Source organism: Eurosta solidaginis, chromosome 1 (assembly GCF_040869045.1).
Source record: "Eurosta solidaginis isolate ZX-2024a chromosome 1, ASM4086904v1, whole genome shotgun sequence".
Taxonomy (NCBI): domain Eukaryota; kingdom Metazoa; phylum Arthropoda; class Insecta; order Diptera; family Tephritidae; genus Eurosta; species Eurosta solidaginis.
In genome coordinates this window covers 321650868-321667456 of record NC_090319.1, presented here as the reverse complement: position 1 = coordinate 321667456, position 16589 = coordinate 321650868, and the positions used below count along the sequence as shown (strand labels likewise).

Here is a 16589-nt window from a genome sequence, read left to right as displayed (position 1 = left end):
TTATGAGTTATTAAACATGTTTTTGACTTAAGTTGTGATGCGAATATGTTATGAAATTTGTCTGCTAAAGTCTAATTGCGCCTCAGGTGTCTATATCACGTCCAAAGAAATATTCATCTCTCTTACTCTGTGTGGTACCGTAATCCGTTTCACGATATCTTGCAAGTGGACGTAAGGACTTCCCCTCGTATAAAGACCTGAAGTGATAATAACCATCTCCACAACTATTCTAAGCAGATAGCTCGCAGTTTTGTGAAGTCATATAAAAAAAGATGAGTGGAAAAAGAGGCGGAAGAGAAACGTATGGGGGTGGTTAATGAGGCAGGAGGTTTGGAGGAGAATAGAAGTAGAAAAATGGAGATGGGATGAGAGAGATTAGGTGGCATGGTAGAAAGAGAAGAAGTCAAAATGAGGTGGGAGAATACAGAGCAGTGTAAATAAAAAAATAGATAGAAAATTAGAGTAGAGGAATGTAAAAAGGAAGAAGAAAAGTTAGAGAGGGTAGGACGGAGAGCAAGAAGAAGAAGAAGAAGACGAGAAATGGGAAGAAGGAGCAAGAAAGTGGTGAGGAGGGGTGAGAGCAAAAGAAATGGAAGATTAGGTCAGGAAAAGAGAGAGAAGGATGTTAAGGCGCACAGAAAGTTCGTTACGGAAAAAAAGGATTGAGGGGAAGATGGAATTGAAATAAGAGGAGAATAATGGAAGGAAAAGTGTGATAGAGTGAAAGAGGTAAAAAAGAAATAGGAAGTGTGCTAAACGGAAATGGTGGAAAATGTCTGAAGATAAAAAGATGCAGCGAGGACAGGAGGTTGGAAAGCATGAGATAGGAGAAACAAAAGGAGGAAGTAGATAGAAAAGGGGTAGAAAGAAATACAGGAAATGAAAAACGGGTGAAAAGAAGGGCCGAAGGCCGAACGGGAGCGCAGGAAAACGAGGCTTATGGCGAGGGAAATGGGGAGCAAGGGTAAAGCTAGATCAAAAAGGAGGCGACAGATGATAGAAATTGTTCAGAGGCTAGTATTTATTGTAATTAATTAGATTTAACCGCAGTGAGGCGGGGGATGCAGGCAGGGCCGTAGAGAGAAAATCCGGGCCCGGGACTAAACAATTTACGGCCCCCCTATAAATAATCCACTAATACATTTGATTAATATGAATTAACGACGTCTCATTCATTAATCATTATTGATGGATTATATAAAAAAAATTTTGCTACATTAACTAAATGATTTTTGGACTAAGAGCTGAAAATAAAATTATCACAGAATATTTACTATTTATACTATTTTATTATAACGTAGAAACAAAATTCTCTTTCATCAGCCACAGATTGTTCCAAATAATCTTTTCTAGTTATTTAGTAACATTTTAATACATATCTGATAAATTTTATGATGATTATAAATTTTAATTATTCAATATAGAATGTTCGGATATCAAAGAGTGGCTTTTCTTGCTTTTTTGCCGCAAAATTTTTTATAATAATATCAAGATTTAACTCTCTAGCCAAAACGGATTCAACACAAAGCGTGGGAAGCCCTGAAACTCGCTCTTGAGATGAACAAGATCTATGAAAGTTTTTGATTCTTGAAAGGACGCTGAAGGAACGTTCTGCACTAGCTACAGTGACAGGTATAGTGCAAAAGATACGTAAAACAACACAAATGTTGGGGAAAATCGTATACAGATTTTGAACATAGACGGCATTTAGCAATCCCAATGGTGACAGACTTTTATCAAAATTTGCTTCGTAAATATATTTCAAGTGAATTATTTCGCATTCTAAGAAAAATGTCCGACTTGTATTTTTCGACAAATATTGCTGCGCTCGCCCGAACCGTAGTTTCATCCATGTCTTTAAATTGCCACAAAAGGGAAAAGGTCTTGCTCAAATTTCTCATAACTACAAATCGTTCAGTTATGCCAGTGAATACCGAACCAACGATCACCAGGAATGTATTGTTTTTAAAATCAGACTCTGAATCATACGTAATCATCTCATTTAAATTAACTTCAGAACGTCTTTTGGGTTTTCTCTTTCGAATGTTGAGTTTCAGTGATTAGCTGTTCATTGATAAGTGTATCAATTGTAGCCTCCTTTTGAATTAGATTTTGTAAAGATCGCCATTGAATATAACATTTAATGTGATCTTGAGTATTTTCGTGTAATGGCAGTTTATCGTATATATAGCTTCTTCCATACCTGGAATTTCAAATATCCGCCAGGACAACAAATTTTAGGTCGATTTAAAGTATTGGTGGTTAACAGACGACATGGTAGGCAATAAAAAGTATTGCTACTGGCACTCCACACTAACCAGTCACGCTCCACTTTCTTTCCATTTGGCAAGATTCTGTTTAACAACGAGGTAGGAAATGCCTCGTCATGAAAATCACGTGGAAAAATAACAGGACACTTTTGATGACCTCGAGGAATTATTTCGTTGACTTCTTCAGATTGCAAAAACTCATTATTCACGGTACGGGTATCGAAGTCGTTTAAATAATCTGGACTTTGATACAGAGTTGGTGTTATTGTTGGACGACTTTTTGAAGATGAACCTTCATCAGTGTCACCATGAAAACTTTATGATTTCGGATTCATGTAAACATATATTTTTGTTTGATGTTTTTATTGTCTCCTCACTGTTCGAAGGCCCAGGCAAAAAATCATGATCATCCCCCCCCCCATCATCGGGCCTGGATGCAAAATAATCGAAAGTTCACTTAGATCGTTGGCAAAACCCTTTAAACCAACTAACTGTTTCAGATAAAGAAAATTCAGTTCAACATTTTTTTTAGCCCGGAGACTTTTTTATCGAATTGTAATCACGTACTTGAAAGCCCATCCTAAGCGTCAAAAGTATCAGCGTTAAAATTTAGCCAAGTTAAACTCGTACAGAAAAACTGGGCCGGTTTACGTTCTCAATGTGAATTAAAAAAAAATTTGTGAGGGGAAGATGGAAACAGACATAATATCATACTTTGCCAATTTTCTTCTTTTGACATACGTCAGCCACGTCACATATTTTGCAATTCATTTATTTTGCAATTTATAGTACGCGCCTGTCAAAAATTGGTGTTAAAAAATAAGCAATGTTCTTAGTTGGTGAACTGCTATTACTTTGATAATGAAATCTACAATTTTATTGCTAAATTAAAGTATTTACGAGACATTATATGTCTCCTTCTACGCCACGTACGTGATATCAATGGAAAATGGCGTACGTCGTGACGGTGACGGATTATATCTGCTGGCCCCATTAATGTGTAAATTTAGTTTACTTTTCCATTTTCAATCAAAAGGGTGAACAAATAACGTTATTATTTGGGTCTTATTATTACAGACGAAAGTAGATATGAACACATAAAGGTTTTTTTTCTAAGTAAATAAAATTAAAGAAAAAACACTTTTTTAAAAATTAGCTTTTATTATTGGTTAATGAAATTAACTAAATATTAAAAAAAAAATTGACTGTAAAGAAACATAACACTTTATAAGTTCATTGTAACTTTTAACGATAATTAGGCTTCTTCGTCTGCAACAAAAAAATTCCATATTGTACATAATTATAATTAAAAATTATGTTTGTCGCAGACGAAAAATCCTAATTTTCGTTAAAGGTCACAATGAACTTTTAAAGTGTTATATTTCTTTACAGTCAATTTATTTTTTACTTTTTAGTGAATTTCATTAACCAATAATAAAAGCTTATTTAAAAAAAAATTTTTTTTCTTTAATTTTATTTAGTTTTTAGTTAAAATCTGTCAAACAAAATCAAGTGCGCAGAAAAGTATGCAACATTTAGCGATAACAGCCTAACTTCTACGTTCGTTGTATAAATAAACAAAGCGAGGTTACCTGCGTTCTTGAGCTGCTGTAGGTTATTCACCATCCCTCTAAACAAAGAACATGGAAGTAAACATAGGATTCACAACGTGGTAAGAAAATTTTGTCATAAAATGGCATGGTGAACCCATACCCGCATAGTAATTGAATGGAATAGCTACAGCGGTTCTTGTCCGTGGTTCTCGCAGTTCGTTAATATGCAATATAAATATCTATGGTTAGAAGCAACTATCGCCTAAGTCTAAGACTCCAAGGATAGGTATCGCTGTAGCCAGGCCGGGTTTGTCTGGGACTTAAGCTTTTAGTGCTTGTAATCTTTACCGATAACTCTGTTATGGATCAATTTATCGAATTCTCGCAAAGTAATATTGCATTGTCAACGGAGTTATACATGAGTGCAAAATTTCAGCTCAGTCGGACACCGGGAAGTGTATCAAATTTAACTTGCAAGATTTGATTACAGACAACAGCCAAGTGAAACTAAATAAAAGCTTATAAAATAGCAACGTACTCAAAACTTTGTTTTTTTATTTTAGACTGTTAATTAACAGCAAGCTATAAAATTTACTTTTTGTACAGAAAATGAATAGCCCGTTGTATTACACACAGTATATCTGTCTTCTTTTGTATTTATGTAAGTAAATTACGATTGTCCTTATAAATTAAATAAACAATATTTTCCAGTTTGACCCCTTCAAAGAGTAACACTGAAGCTAAAAATATTATATATGAATTGTGGTCGCAATTGGAAATGGGTAAGATGAATTGTACAGAGGTTCGTTCAGGATTCAGCCTACGTAGACTAAAAAAATAAATAAATGTAAGGCGCGATAACCTCCGAAGAGATCTAAGGCCGAGCTTCTCTTCCAATTTGCGTCGTGCTCCTCTTGATTTTCCCTACAAATTGGCCGGACGGGACCTGTACATGTTTTATGCCGACTCCGAACGGCATCTGTAAGGCAGAAGAGATTTCACTGACAGCTTTTCATGGCAGAAATATACTAGGATCGCTTGCCAAACACTGCCGAGGGGCGGCCCCGCTTAGAAAAATTGTCTTCTAATTGAAAAACCTTTTTTCTAAAATTTGATGTTGCTTTGCCCGGGGTGTGAATACAGGGCATACGGTGTGGTAGGCGGAGCACGCTACCATCACATCACGGTGACCGCCGAGGTAGACTAAATATATTAAAATCTGAACCTTAATCACTGTGCGACAACCCTAAACCGTATCATCGATTATGGGTCTTAGAAAACAAAAAAATTAACTTTGAATCTGCATAGAGATACTTTAACTTTGACCCTTTTTCATCTTTAATCAGGACCATAATATCCAGGTGAAATTTTTGACTTTGGTATTACCCTTTAAAGGGGAGAGAACGAAAAAAATCGTTTATTTGGTTTATAAGAACCACCGTTGTATAAATTTAGCAACCACTTTTATGATCTTATTTTTATATTACCTCAAGCTTGGCATAGATTTTCCTTTCATAAGATTACTCGCCGGTTCTCTGGTGATCATAGAGGCTGAACGTGATAATTTTTTCTCACCTGTATCCAAACTGCGTTGTAATTCCTGTCATTTGAAAAAGTTTTTTTGAAATACCACATTTACTGCAATTTGGCTGAATATATATGTATGTATGTATGTACAATAATGAGCAAAAGCAATTGAACTTTTTAATTTACTTATTAATATTGAGTAAGTAGTAAGTAAACACAGATAAAAATCAAAAGCTAAGCAACAGCAAGAGGAAGATTATTTATAGTTGAAAGAAAGTGCAGGTAAATTTAAGATTTGTGCTTAATAGTCGGTATAGTTAAGTACGAAAGGAAAGGGAAAATGATAATGATTACTAAAAGCTCGAGAAGGTTCATATCGGAATCTGTTCCACAAACGTACTGTCTTGGATGAACAGGTCAGCTGAAGTTTTCATCACCATACCTTGCAGCAAAATTTTGAGTACGAGCAATTTTCTCAAAAATATCCTGCTCCTGAACTTATTTCTTGAACGGCCTTCTTCTGCATAAATTCATTATATCTTTAGCTGGTATATAGCATTTAGAAAAAAATTTTAAGTTAAGGTGTTGTTAAACCAAAGTTAAAGATAGTAACTGATATCAAAATCTGCCTCAAGCTGACCAGCTGTGCAGTTGGCGTCTAAAGTGTTTCCATTATGCCTCATTACTGACTTGAAGTCGATAGAGCAGGGCGTAGTAAAAAACCACGCTAAACTTTTGTGTTAATTTATTTGACAACATATTTCATTATTTACTGTTGTTTCCCACGCTTTGGTACCTATTATTTAATGATGAGTCGTTTGTTGTTAAAAAATAAATTACTAACATGAAATTTGTATGCTAAATTTACAAAACCATATATAATAGCCGTTTCCACTAATTGGCAGGGCCGGATTAACAAGTAGGCAGAATAGGCAGTTGCCCTAAAATCGAGTGCCCCCGAAAAATGAAAAAAGCTTCTAAAATTTTCTTATAAACATAAAATTCTAGAGGGTGAAAGAAAAAATATAATCAGAACTGAAAACAGTTTTTACTCAAATAAATAAAACTCAATTGAACGCATTCAAAAGGCGACGACCGACGAACTAGACAAGGTTCCTAAAAAGGACATTTCCGACTAATTTGACTAATTGTATTAGCGTGCAAATAAGTGTGTCGAAGTAAAAGGAGAGTATATTGAATAATAAAAAAGAATTATCTCAAAATGTACACTGTTTTTATTTCGAAAAATTTCGGTTATTTTTGGAACAGAGGGTGTAGAAGCCTTCAACTCTATTCTGACTGCTATGCGTTCAGTGAGAAAGTCATTGAAAAGTGAAAAAGCAGATTTGCACACGTGTGCTTTTTTTTTGCGGATCGTTAGGAGAGAGGTTAGTTCCATTCCGTGAAAAGTTCAATGATTTCGAGGAAGTGACAAAACAATTATTACCTGGTGTAGGTTATACAGAAATCGTAAAACGTACTCATCGTAGAAAAAAACAACCTAATGACAGAAATGCTCCAGAAGTAAAATTTTCGCCTCGCGATGATTTTAGGACAAAAGGTTTCTTCTAAATAATCGACAATCTACACAGTGAAACTATATGGAAGTTTCAGAGAGATTTGCATTTTTCATCAACTTTTCTCTAAGTGATGGAGACCTCCACGAAGCTATAAATAACTTAGTTCGTTTTTATTGTAAAGATTTCGAAGTATTTTTCATTGAAATGAAACAATTCCAAAGTTACGTAAACTCCAGATACACTGATGCACAAAAAACTCATAGTCATTTGTATAAGATTCTAATACAGAAATAGCTCTTCGGATTTTTTTAACATTAATGATCACAAATTGTTCTGCCGAACGATCCTTCTCGCAATTAAAAAGAATCAAAGCTACTGACAGAGCTACAACAGATTTATTGAACAAAATCGATATTGATGATATAATTTATAAATTTGCCGAAAACAAATGTAGAAAACGATATGTTTAAAGTGTAGATAGTAATTTTATTGATATTATTTCATTATTGTGACAATAAAATTGTTATGTAAGATATAAGTTTGTATTTTTTAATCGAAAAAAGAAGGGGACGGGCGTGAAAAAAAGGGCCCCCAAATTGATGGTTGCCTAGGGCTCCGTTGAGGGTTAATCCGGCCCTGCTAATTGGTCAATTTAATTGTCATTTTGTAGTCTAAACGGACGGCAAATGCATTTGAATTTGTATGACAGGCCATTTTCGGTGCTATTGACAAGTTTGTGGTCACATTTGACCTAGTGAAAACCAAGTATAGGAGAGAGCGTTTTTTTGTAAAGGGTTTGTAAGTAAGAGATACTTTCGAGCCGGTAGTTGAAGTAGTTTGATATTTCATGCCCTAGCTGGTGTGGCAATCTTAATATATCGTCATCTCAGTGGAATATCAGTCGATCTCGTTTAAAAGATCGAAAGTGATACAACTCAGAATTAGTTTTAATAGAATTTGATTGAAAAACGCTATGACTTAAAAATGTGTTCAAATTCCACTATCTAAGAATTCTTTTGAAGTTTTTTCATAAAAGTACTGGGAGAGGACATTTTCGAACAAAAAAAGTTTTGGTACAGAGCAATTTTCAAAGAAATTCTGATATAGAGCATCTTAAAAAACTTTGCAGGAAAGGCCTTTTTGGAATGGCTGCCGAGGTAGGGTGGTCCTTCAAACAGTCGATAATATTTCATTACATGTTCTTGGAACACTTTCTGAGATAAGGTGTTCTGCAGCAGAGATAAAATGTTCATTCACTCAACTTCGGGAGTGTTTAAATGACAGAAAAATATATATGTGTATGTACAAATGAAGTATTAAAATATATTACCAAGCATTTCGTAAGCTAATTAGTTAGACGTTGATATTGAAAGAAAGCAGTAGTTGATAGTAAAACGATAAAATAAATCATAAATAATTAGAAAAGTTCAATCTTACTGCATGTTGCAGTGGTCTCTTGCCATTAGTAGAACTTGTATCTAGGCCTACTTTTTCAAGACTTTTCTCAGATTTTGAGAACATTTTCGTTTCGACAAATGCGCGCAAATCAGCCATTTTGACGCGTTTCTTCTTTTCGCTGCCACGACGTTCTGCTTTTGGACTGGATTCTTCTGTAGAAATAATAGGAAAAATAGTGTTCGTGATTATTTAACTGTATACAGAGAGATGATCGAAAAATATCTAATGAAGTCTCAGAAAGGCATTATCGAATTCTTTCCACAAATGGAGTTGGATTCGTTCGTGAATTTCATGAAGAAAATTTTAATGAAATTATAATCAAATAACGATCCAATAAAGTTTGTAGACGTATTCAGATGAAGAAACATTTATAGAGGACCGATTTAAAAAGGTGCACTACATCAGCTGCTGTTAAAGTTAGCGGTGTACTTATAGGTTGGGTTAGCTTGGCTTCGCATTTACATATAACCAGCGAATACACTTAGGGCCGTTTCTCCTTCTCTAGCAAAATTGAAATCTAACTGTAGAGCGACATTTAAATCGTTATTTGCGAATATGTTGTAGTACAGATTGCAAAAATCTATTGTGAATACACGAAAATGAACACAACAGCTGATTGCTGTTTACAGTTTGGACTTGCACTTAACCATTGTCAATTCATACAAGTGGCGAATGTTTGAAAGATGCTCACATTAGCAAATAGAATGGATCCCCTGTTAAAGCTCTGTTCGATTACTTAAATCATGTGCACAATAGTGTTTTTCAAACATTTTTGTATATATTTTTAAATGTGTGCTTGACTGGCTGCTCATATCTCCTTTTTTAGCAGATTTTATAAGCGAATAATATATATTTAGTCTGATTTTCAATGCACACATTTAAAAGAAAAGTTGGTTTGAGACCCGAATGGGCAATTCATTGCGATTCAATTTCTTTATCGTGAGTAAATAAACAAACCTTTCCTCCATTCTCAGCCATTCTCCGGTGAACCTGACAGCTACTGCAAAGGGAGTATTCAGTTTGAGAAGGAACCTCCTTCTTTTCCTATCCAAAAATGGCCAATGTATTCCTGAGTTTTTTCAGGAGTTTACCCTATGGCGGTCGTACAGAATTATCCCGATTTTTAAGTTTCTCTGGTCATCTCATCGAGAAACCAGCATGGAGAAATTGTTAGATGCCCTGGAAATACCATGGACATTTGATTTCTCCTCTTAGAAGGTACCACATGTATTTTTTCCATTTCCCGTAACTTCACTTAAAGAGCAACCTACTCAAACTCTAGGCGAGCTATTACAGACGGCACTGAACTTCATGGTGGGCTGTGTACCTTAATCCTAAGAAGGACGAAATGCTTCTATTCACTAGGTGTGCTCACCTACCACACCGAAGATACTGGGTCCAAACTCTGGGAAAAGCAACACCAAAATACCACCAGAAAATGTTTCTAATGAAAAGCTTTTCAGCGAAAATTCGTCCGCTTTCCATATGGCATTTTTTGTTGTGTATAGCTTCGCCAACCCAATTTTCTACCTTAGCTACCCGCGGCAAATCCTGTTTATATGAAGGCGAGGCTCAGGCGATCACAGGTTCCACACGAAGGTTCAATGTGGTCATATCAAATCATTCCCCCGATTGTTGAAACGTACCGGATAAATATACGGCAAAGGAACTTCAAAATCGATAAAGCTCCACAAAACCTTCGGCGAGTTGCCTTTTCGCACCAAAAATAATATCTACAGACCCGAAAGTCTGAGTCAAAAATCAAGTACCAAAAGTTGTTATTTTCGAAGCGCACCGCATTCATATTCCGCAAAGGGCTGCCTACATCTGCAACACTCTCATGAATTTTCTTGGAATTTTTTGCGGTTTCAAGAAAAGCACCATTTCTTCGTCCATCTGTTTCTCTCAGCTAAGAATACGCCTCTTCCTTTTTGGGATGTCTTCATCCATTTGCATAACATGACTTAGCCAGCGAAGCCTTCACATTTGTTTTTCTTTCACTTTTCATTTTCCGTATTTTTTGATGCTATGCTATTCATGGACTTTACAAGTACTCACCAATCAAATGAGCTGTTAATGAAGGGTTTGGTATTTCAATGTAGTCTTTTGCAACTGAACTACTGGGGCTATCACGATTATTATTTCCTGGTCCTTGATATAAAGAAATCTCAATTTGTGGTATGGGCAACGAGTTAGAACGCTTACGTGGCTGATTCATTGTTAAAGCTGCATCTTCACCGATTTCGCTCAAGCTAGGAAGAGAGACAAATTTAGGTGGATTTTTAGTAAAAGTCATACATATCATAGAACGGAATATCTTATAGATACCGATTATACAGATACTGCAGACTCCAAAAAATACCCTCTTCCTGCCAGTGCGAAATGAACAGGCATCTCAGCACGGCTACATCTAGAAATGTAGCCGCCGATACGTCTACTCTTACGCTTTCCGACCTCTCTGATTGACTTTCTCTTTCAAGCGATGGACTGCGCCTCTCCTTAACCGACGCGCCACGCATTAATTCCTGTTGATCAAATTCGAATTTCGTGGCTGGTTTATCTTTGTCGCGAGAATGTATCGATTGACGACTACCACGTCGACTTTGAGATTGTTGTTGCTGTAATAAACTGGCATCAGCCTAAGGAGGAGAGGTAGCGTTGTGAAAAAATTAAGTCTGAGAGTGAAATTTGTTTACCGTAAAAAATGAATTGTCCATAATATGCGGTGCGGACGGCAGACGAAAAATGACAACACGTTCATCCTCCACGCTGGAGGCCTCCTCAGGTATGGTCTCCGGAAAAAATTCCTTGGGTGAAGAAACCCATGAGTTCTGTTTTGTATTGTGGAAATTACGCACCAAAATTTAATGATAAATTTAACAAACTTACATCTTCGTCCTGCCTTGTCTGTTCCGATATTTGACTTTGTGGCGAATCGGGTTTGGGTGAGGTGGCAACATCGACATTTGTAGCATGTTTACCTGTTTTTATACGTATGAATTAATTTCAAATATTATAACTATAGGTCAGTATTTTCTCTTACCAAACTTTCTTCCCGGAAATACATCTGTGGAACCTCGCGGAGTAGGCGCAACAAATAAATTGCGCGCTTTGGGCTTAACAGGTGCTGTAAAACAGGGTGCTCCGGGTGTACGATTGTCCCACATACCTTTCCACAATTTAATGCCATTTTCCAAGCGAAAATTCTGAAAATCAGATTCTTTCAAGTGGTGTATAATGGGTGCGAAGAGATATACGAAGAGCTAGAATTAGACGAATTTTTTTTTGATATTTTCAAAAATAACATTTTACGACAAAATGTTTCTCTTTTCTACCGTTATTGTGGGCACAGAAAACAAATATTGGCCTATTGATTTCTGTAACCGTAAATCTTCCCTTAAAATTTTGTTGCCACCCTCATCATCGGCACATTCTTCAGCTGCATAGAGCAATATCCACTGCATTGTGTAAAGTAATTTTGTCTCGACGGGTCCAATGGCTTGCATATCCTTGACACGATTGTGCAATAGAGCCGCAACGCAATGCATTACATGCGGTAATGCAGCCTGCAACAGACGCCAGCGCGGTATGGCAGCCAATGCTTTGGTAAGTGGTGGCGATAAACCGAATTGTATGTTTTGTACGAGCACCTTCTCAAAGGACTGAAATAGTTGGTGAAAGGAAAAATTTTAGTAAAGTAATTTAATTTGTATAATGGCGTAATTCTAGAAGGCACAGATTTGTTTAAGTACTTCATGCATTTTATAAGTATCTATATTTTGCGGAGAAGTCCATAGTGTATGTTTGCTTAGGAGTTAAACTTAAGAGTTAAGCGTGAAGTAAACTTCAGAGTCAATAGGAGCGCGCGAGCCCATTGTTGTGGAGATTTTGTTGTAAGAAATATTTGCTTCATTTATTCGACAGTTCAGTGTGACGAACTGATAAGAAAGCAATTAATATTCAGGAAATAGTCGAAACTCGCCACAATATTTAACTTTAATCTTACTTCCAGGAGTCCAATCTTGCCGAACATCATCAGGAACGCAACATCGAATTTAAAGTATCGCTTTATTTAGTACACGTTTGAAAGATCGCTTCAGATATCCATTAATATATTTGTTGATTAACATATGACATAACAATGATCTATAAGGTTCGTAACACTATATTATTAAATATTTGGAAATATTGCTTTGATCTTATGGCAAAAACCTAGTGACGTTGCATTGTTTGAGCAGAACCTATGAATCAATCATCTCATGATGACAAATTATTGCATAAGAACAAACATATTTCGGAAAAGAACAAATGTATTTCAGAAAGCTCAAGTGAATTGCAGAAAAGTTCAAGCATTTCAAGCAAGTGTATTTCAGAAAATCGCAAATGTATTTCAGTTATTTCAATTGTATTTCAGAAAAGCTCAAATGTATTTCAGAAAAAAGTCAAATGTATTTCGGATATACAAAATGTATTTTAGAAAACCACAAATTTATAAAAGAAAGCTGAAATAGTATTTCAGAAAAACTAAAACGTATTTCAGAAAGTTTCAGATATTTCATAAAAATGTAACATAAAAAAATTTTATCCATAAAAGTCAACCAAGTTATATATTAGAAAAAAACACCGAATAACACCTTTTAAACGTCTTTCAATTACTTCTGGTCCATTAATGTTAGGAAGAGCCACATTCATTTTTATGAATGGTTTTATTTTTATTATGAAATTTCAATTGGATTGACCGAGATCCCCGCTCATAGACCTAAAGGGCGAATTAAACTTCCTTAAGCCTAACGCCCCAGTCGTAACCATACCCATATCCATAACCATACCCATATCTATAACCATCTCCAATGTGATCGATTAATGATGCCTTAACCTAAAAATCGTGAAAATTTCATAAAAATGAAGAAAACACAAAAAATTACAAACATATTCCACAAAAAAATAAGTCTCTTAGTATCCAAAACAATGAATAAAATCTACAAAAAGTTATTAAATTCACCAACTCAAATATTTTTAGGTCATAGATATGGCGAGAAACCAAAAACCGCGTTGTTGTATGGCATCATTAATCGATTACATTGATTTCCATAAGGTGGGTTCGATCAGCTGTTTTATTTGGTTATGGTTATATGGTTATAAGTCACCATTAATTGGCCCTTAAAGGAGGTGCCGATTTGTTGTAAAATACTTTTCGTTTTTTCACGGCACAATTCATAGTGTAACGAATTTGCTGCAAATCCTCTTATTTGCAATCCTCTGCTAAGTTCGTATCGCTAAACTGTTGAATAAATAACTCCAATATGTAATAATGCAAAATGGCCTTTATTCAAGTACTTCACAATAACACTTATACTTTGCAACGAATAGCTTGCTTAATAACCAAACTGATTGACAGCTCAAATGAAACTCTGCTATAGCTCGCTAGATAGCGCTTAATCCAAATCTCAAATCAAACTGAATTACTTCTTACTCGCCTGCCCCGCTTTTATAGTTTACGCTGCATACTTCTAGGCTCTTCGATTTCCAGAAGTTACTAGTTAGTTCGGCTACAAAATCGCCAGCCACAACTACGTGCACAAATTATTGCTCTCTCTTGTGCATCGTTACAATAGTAACATATAACTTTTTCCTTAAGTTTTTTAAAGTTTGAATTTTCTAGACAAATGTGTTTTTTCCTATAATACTATTGTGTTTTATGCAAAACATTTTAGCATTTCTGAAATATATTTGGATTTTTTATGAAATACTTTTTTCCCCTTCTGAAATACACTCGTGATTGCCAGATATTCATATTTGAAATACAGTTTAGAAGGGTGCAGAGTTTATAAGTCGGGCATGACTGTATTTCAGATACATTAGGGTGAAACAAGTTAAATAAAAAAAGAAATGAATGAGCTCATCCCTAGAAATAAGCATACACTACATTTTACCTTGCAAGCTTCCTTTGATTCCTGTTGCATTTAGAGCAATCCCAAAAAAAAAAAAAAAGTAAGCCAATTTAATACGAGTCAATAAAAGCAGGACAATTTTACTATGTTATCTTTCACAGGGTATAAGATTTGGGGTATTCACGTCACCTCAATATCAACTTATCTGCATGAAAATTATTTGTTTGCAGTGTATTTTGTTTTTGTAAACAGTGGAAAAATTAGAACCACATAACCAGATAAGCTGATAACAAATGACATGTGAATATCCCAAACATTGTGTACATGTTATTAACGAGGAAGTAACTCATGCAAAATAAGAAATTTAATTAAGTATTTACATGGATCTTTAAAAAATAACTACATACATGCTTCAAAAATTGCAATTCTTATAAAAAAAAAAATTATGTATATTTGGGATCGTAAAGGGCTCATTACTGATACTTAGCATAGACTTGACTTGGTTTGAGAACTGTCACTTACAGTTCTGTTAAATGAACATTGCATGTTACTGATTACTCAAAACTTAGCAACACTTAACTTGACTTAGAAGTCTGTTGAATTTTGATTTTCTATGTAAGTTCTAAGTGACGTTTACATTTTGACATGCCATTTGTTTGTTTCCATTTCATTTTGACATTTTGTCATACAAATTGACATTTATTTAAAAATAAATTTCAACGCTGATTATGATGCCAGGTTGTATGCGCCAAGAGGAGTATAATCGTGGCTAAGTTGCCAAGTTTACGCCAAGTCAAGTCAAGTCTATGCTAAGTATTAGTAATAGGGGCTTAAGCATATAATAAAAAAAGCGATATAATAAAACAGAAAGTTTCACTATTTAATTTTTGATTAAAAATTACATTTTTAGCATGGCGTTGCCCCATCGAATATTAAAAAAACGGACTGGGGCGTGATGTATTACATAACAATCGTAAACGGATAACAAGAAAAGGGAAACTTTAAAATAGGGGATTGCACGAATTGTGAAGTCACAACAACAACATATAAAGAATTAAATATATGGTCAACAGAACATATATTTTGTTCATCTTATTGTAGGAAATGAAAAAAACCCTACTTCAACGATATTCCCAACATTTCGCTCACGCGAAGAGTGAACTGAATGTTTTGCATATTTTGGGGTGCTCCCATAGTCTTGCATATCTTGTTGTTGGATATTAACAATCCGTACAACCATGCACACTGCAAGACAAAGGGATGTAGATGCCATTGTAAGTGATAAATTACCAACACACAAGCCCTAAGGGGGGAAGATCTGTGGTGGATTGAAAGAACTGGTTGTTTAACAAGTCTAGGATGACAAACTTGTAATGGGGCGCGGTTTGGAGAAATAGAAACAGAGATATGTGACTTTTAAAAACATTGCTTGAACTTTGTAGAGTGTGCATGGTTGAGTTCAGTAAAACTCCAAGATTTTTTATACTCAGCGTGCTTTGCACACAGAGTATATTAACTTTGATTGGATAACGGTAGGTTGTACAGGTATAAAGGAATCGAGATAGATATAGACTTCCATGTATCAAAATCATCAGTATCGAAAAAAAATTTGATTGAGCCATGTCCGTCCGTCTGTCCGTCCGTTAACACGAATATTGAGATATCTTCACCAAATTTGGTACACGAGCTTGTCTGGACCCAGAATAGATTGGTATTGAAAACGAGCGAAATGGGATGATAACCACGCCCGCTTTTTATATATATAACATTTTGGAAAACACTAAAAACCTGACAATTTAGTAAATAGTACACCTGGAATGTTGAAATTTGACAATTGAATTAGACTGATATTGAGACTCTTAATAAAAATTTGGAAATTTTGTTTAAAATGGGCGTGGCACCGCTCACTTGTGATAAAATCAATTTTACAAATATTATTAATCATAAATTAAAAATCGTTAAACCTATCGTAACAAAATTCGGCAGAGGGGTTGCATTTACTATATGGAATGCTTGGAAGAAAAATTAACGAAATCGATTAAGGACCACGCCCACTTTTACATAAAATATTTTTAAAAGGGTTGTGGACGAATAAAATACGCTATATTTTTGCAAAAAAGAGGTTTATATCAATGGTATTTAATTTCAAATTTTGAAAAATGATTGTGGCACCGCCCCTTTTATAACTAAGCAATTTTCTATGTTTCGGGAGCCATAACTCGAAGAAAAGTTAACGGATCGTAATGAAATTGCGTACACAGATTTTCCCTATAGCATGAAATATTTCTAGGAAAAATGGACGAGATCGGTTAAAGACCACGGCAACTTAGATATAAAACAAGTTTAAAAGGGTCGTAGACTAGAATAATA

General features: G+C 35.1%; 1 protein-coding gene across 29 annotated transcripts in view; it reads right to left on the bottom strand.

The window, feature by feature from the left end:
* unc80 (unc80, NALCN channel complex subunit) overlaps nt 1–16589 on the bottom strand; it is an 81441-nt gene that overhangs the window by 33844 nt on the left and 31008 nt on the right. For 16 of the 29 annotated variants that reach the window (XM_067761818.1, XM_067761811.1, XM_067761820.1 and 13 more), the window contains 10 exons: nt 14262–14282; nt 11664–11990; nt 11372–11591; nt 11218–11309; nt 11025–11159; nt 10657–10967; nt 10387–10580; nt 8308–8480; nt 8201–8215; nt 5311–5423 (listed from right to left, as the gene is read on the bottom strand). In XM_067761818.1, the coding sequence (XP_067617919.1) occupies nt 5311–5423; nt 8201–8215; nt 8308–8480; nt 10387–10580; nt 10657–10967; nt 11025–11159; nt 11218–11309; nt 11372–11591; nt 11664–11990; nt 14262–14282 (1601 nt within the window). Of the gene's footprint in view, nt 1–5310; nt 5424–8200; nt 8216–8307; nt 8481–9285; nt 9322–10386; nt 10581–10656; nt 10968–11024; nt 11160–11217; nt 11310–11371; nt 11592–11663; nt 11991–14261; nt 14283–16589 lie in introns of those variants that run through there. The other 13 variants (XM_067761821.1, XM_067761827.1, XM_067761828.1 and 10 more) reach the window with 6 other exon arrangements.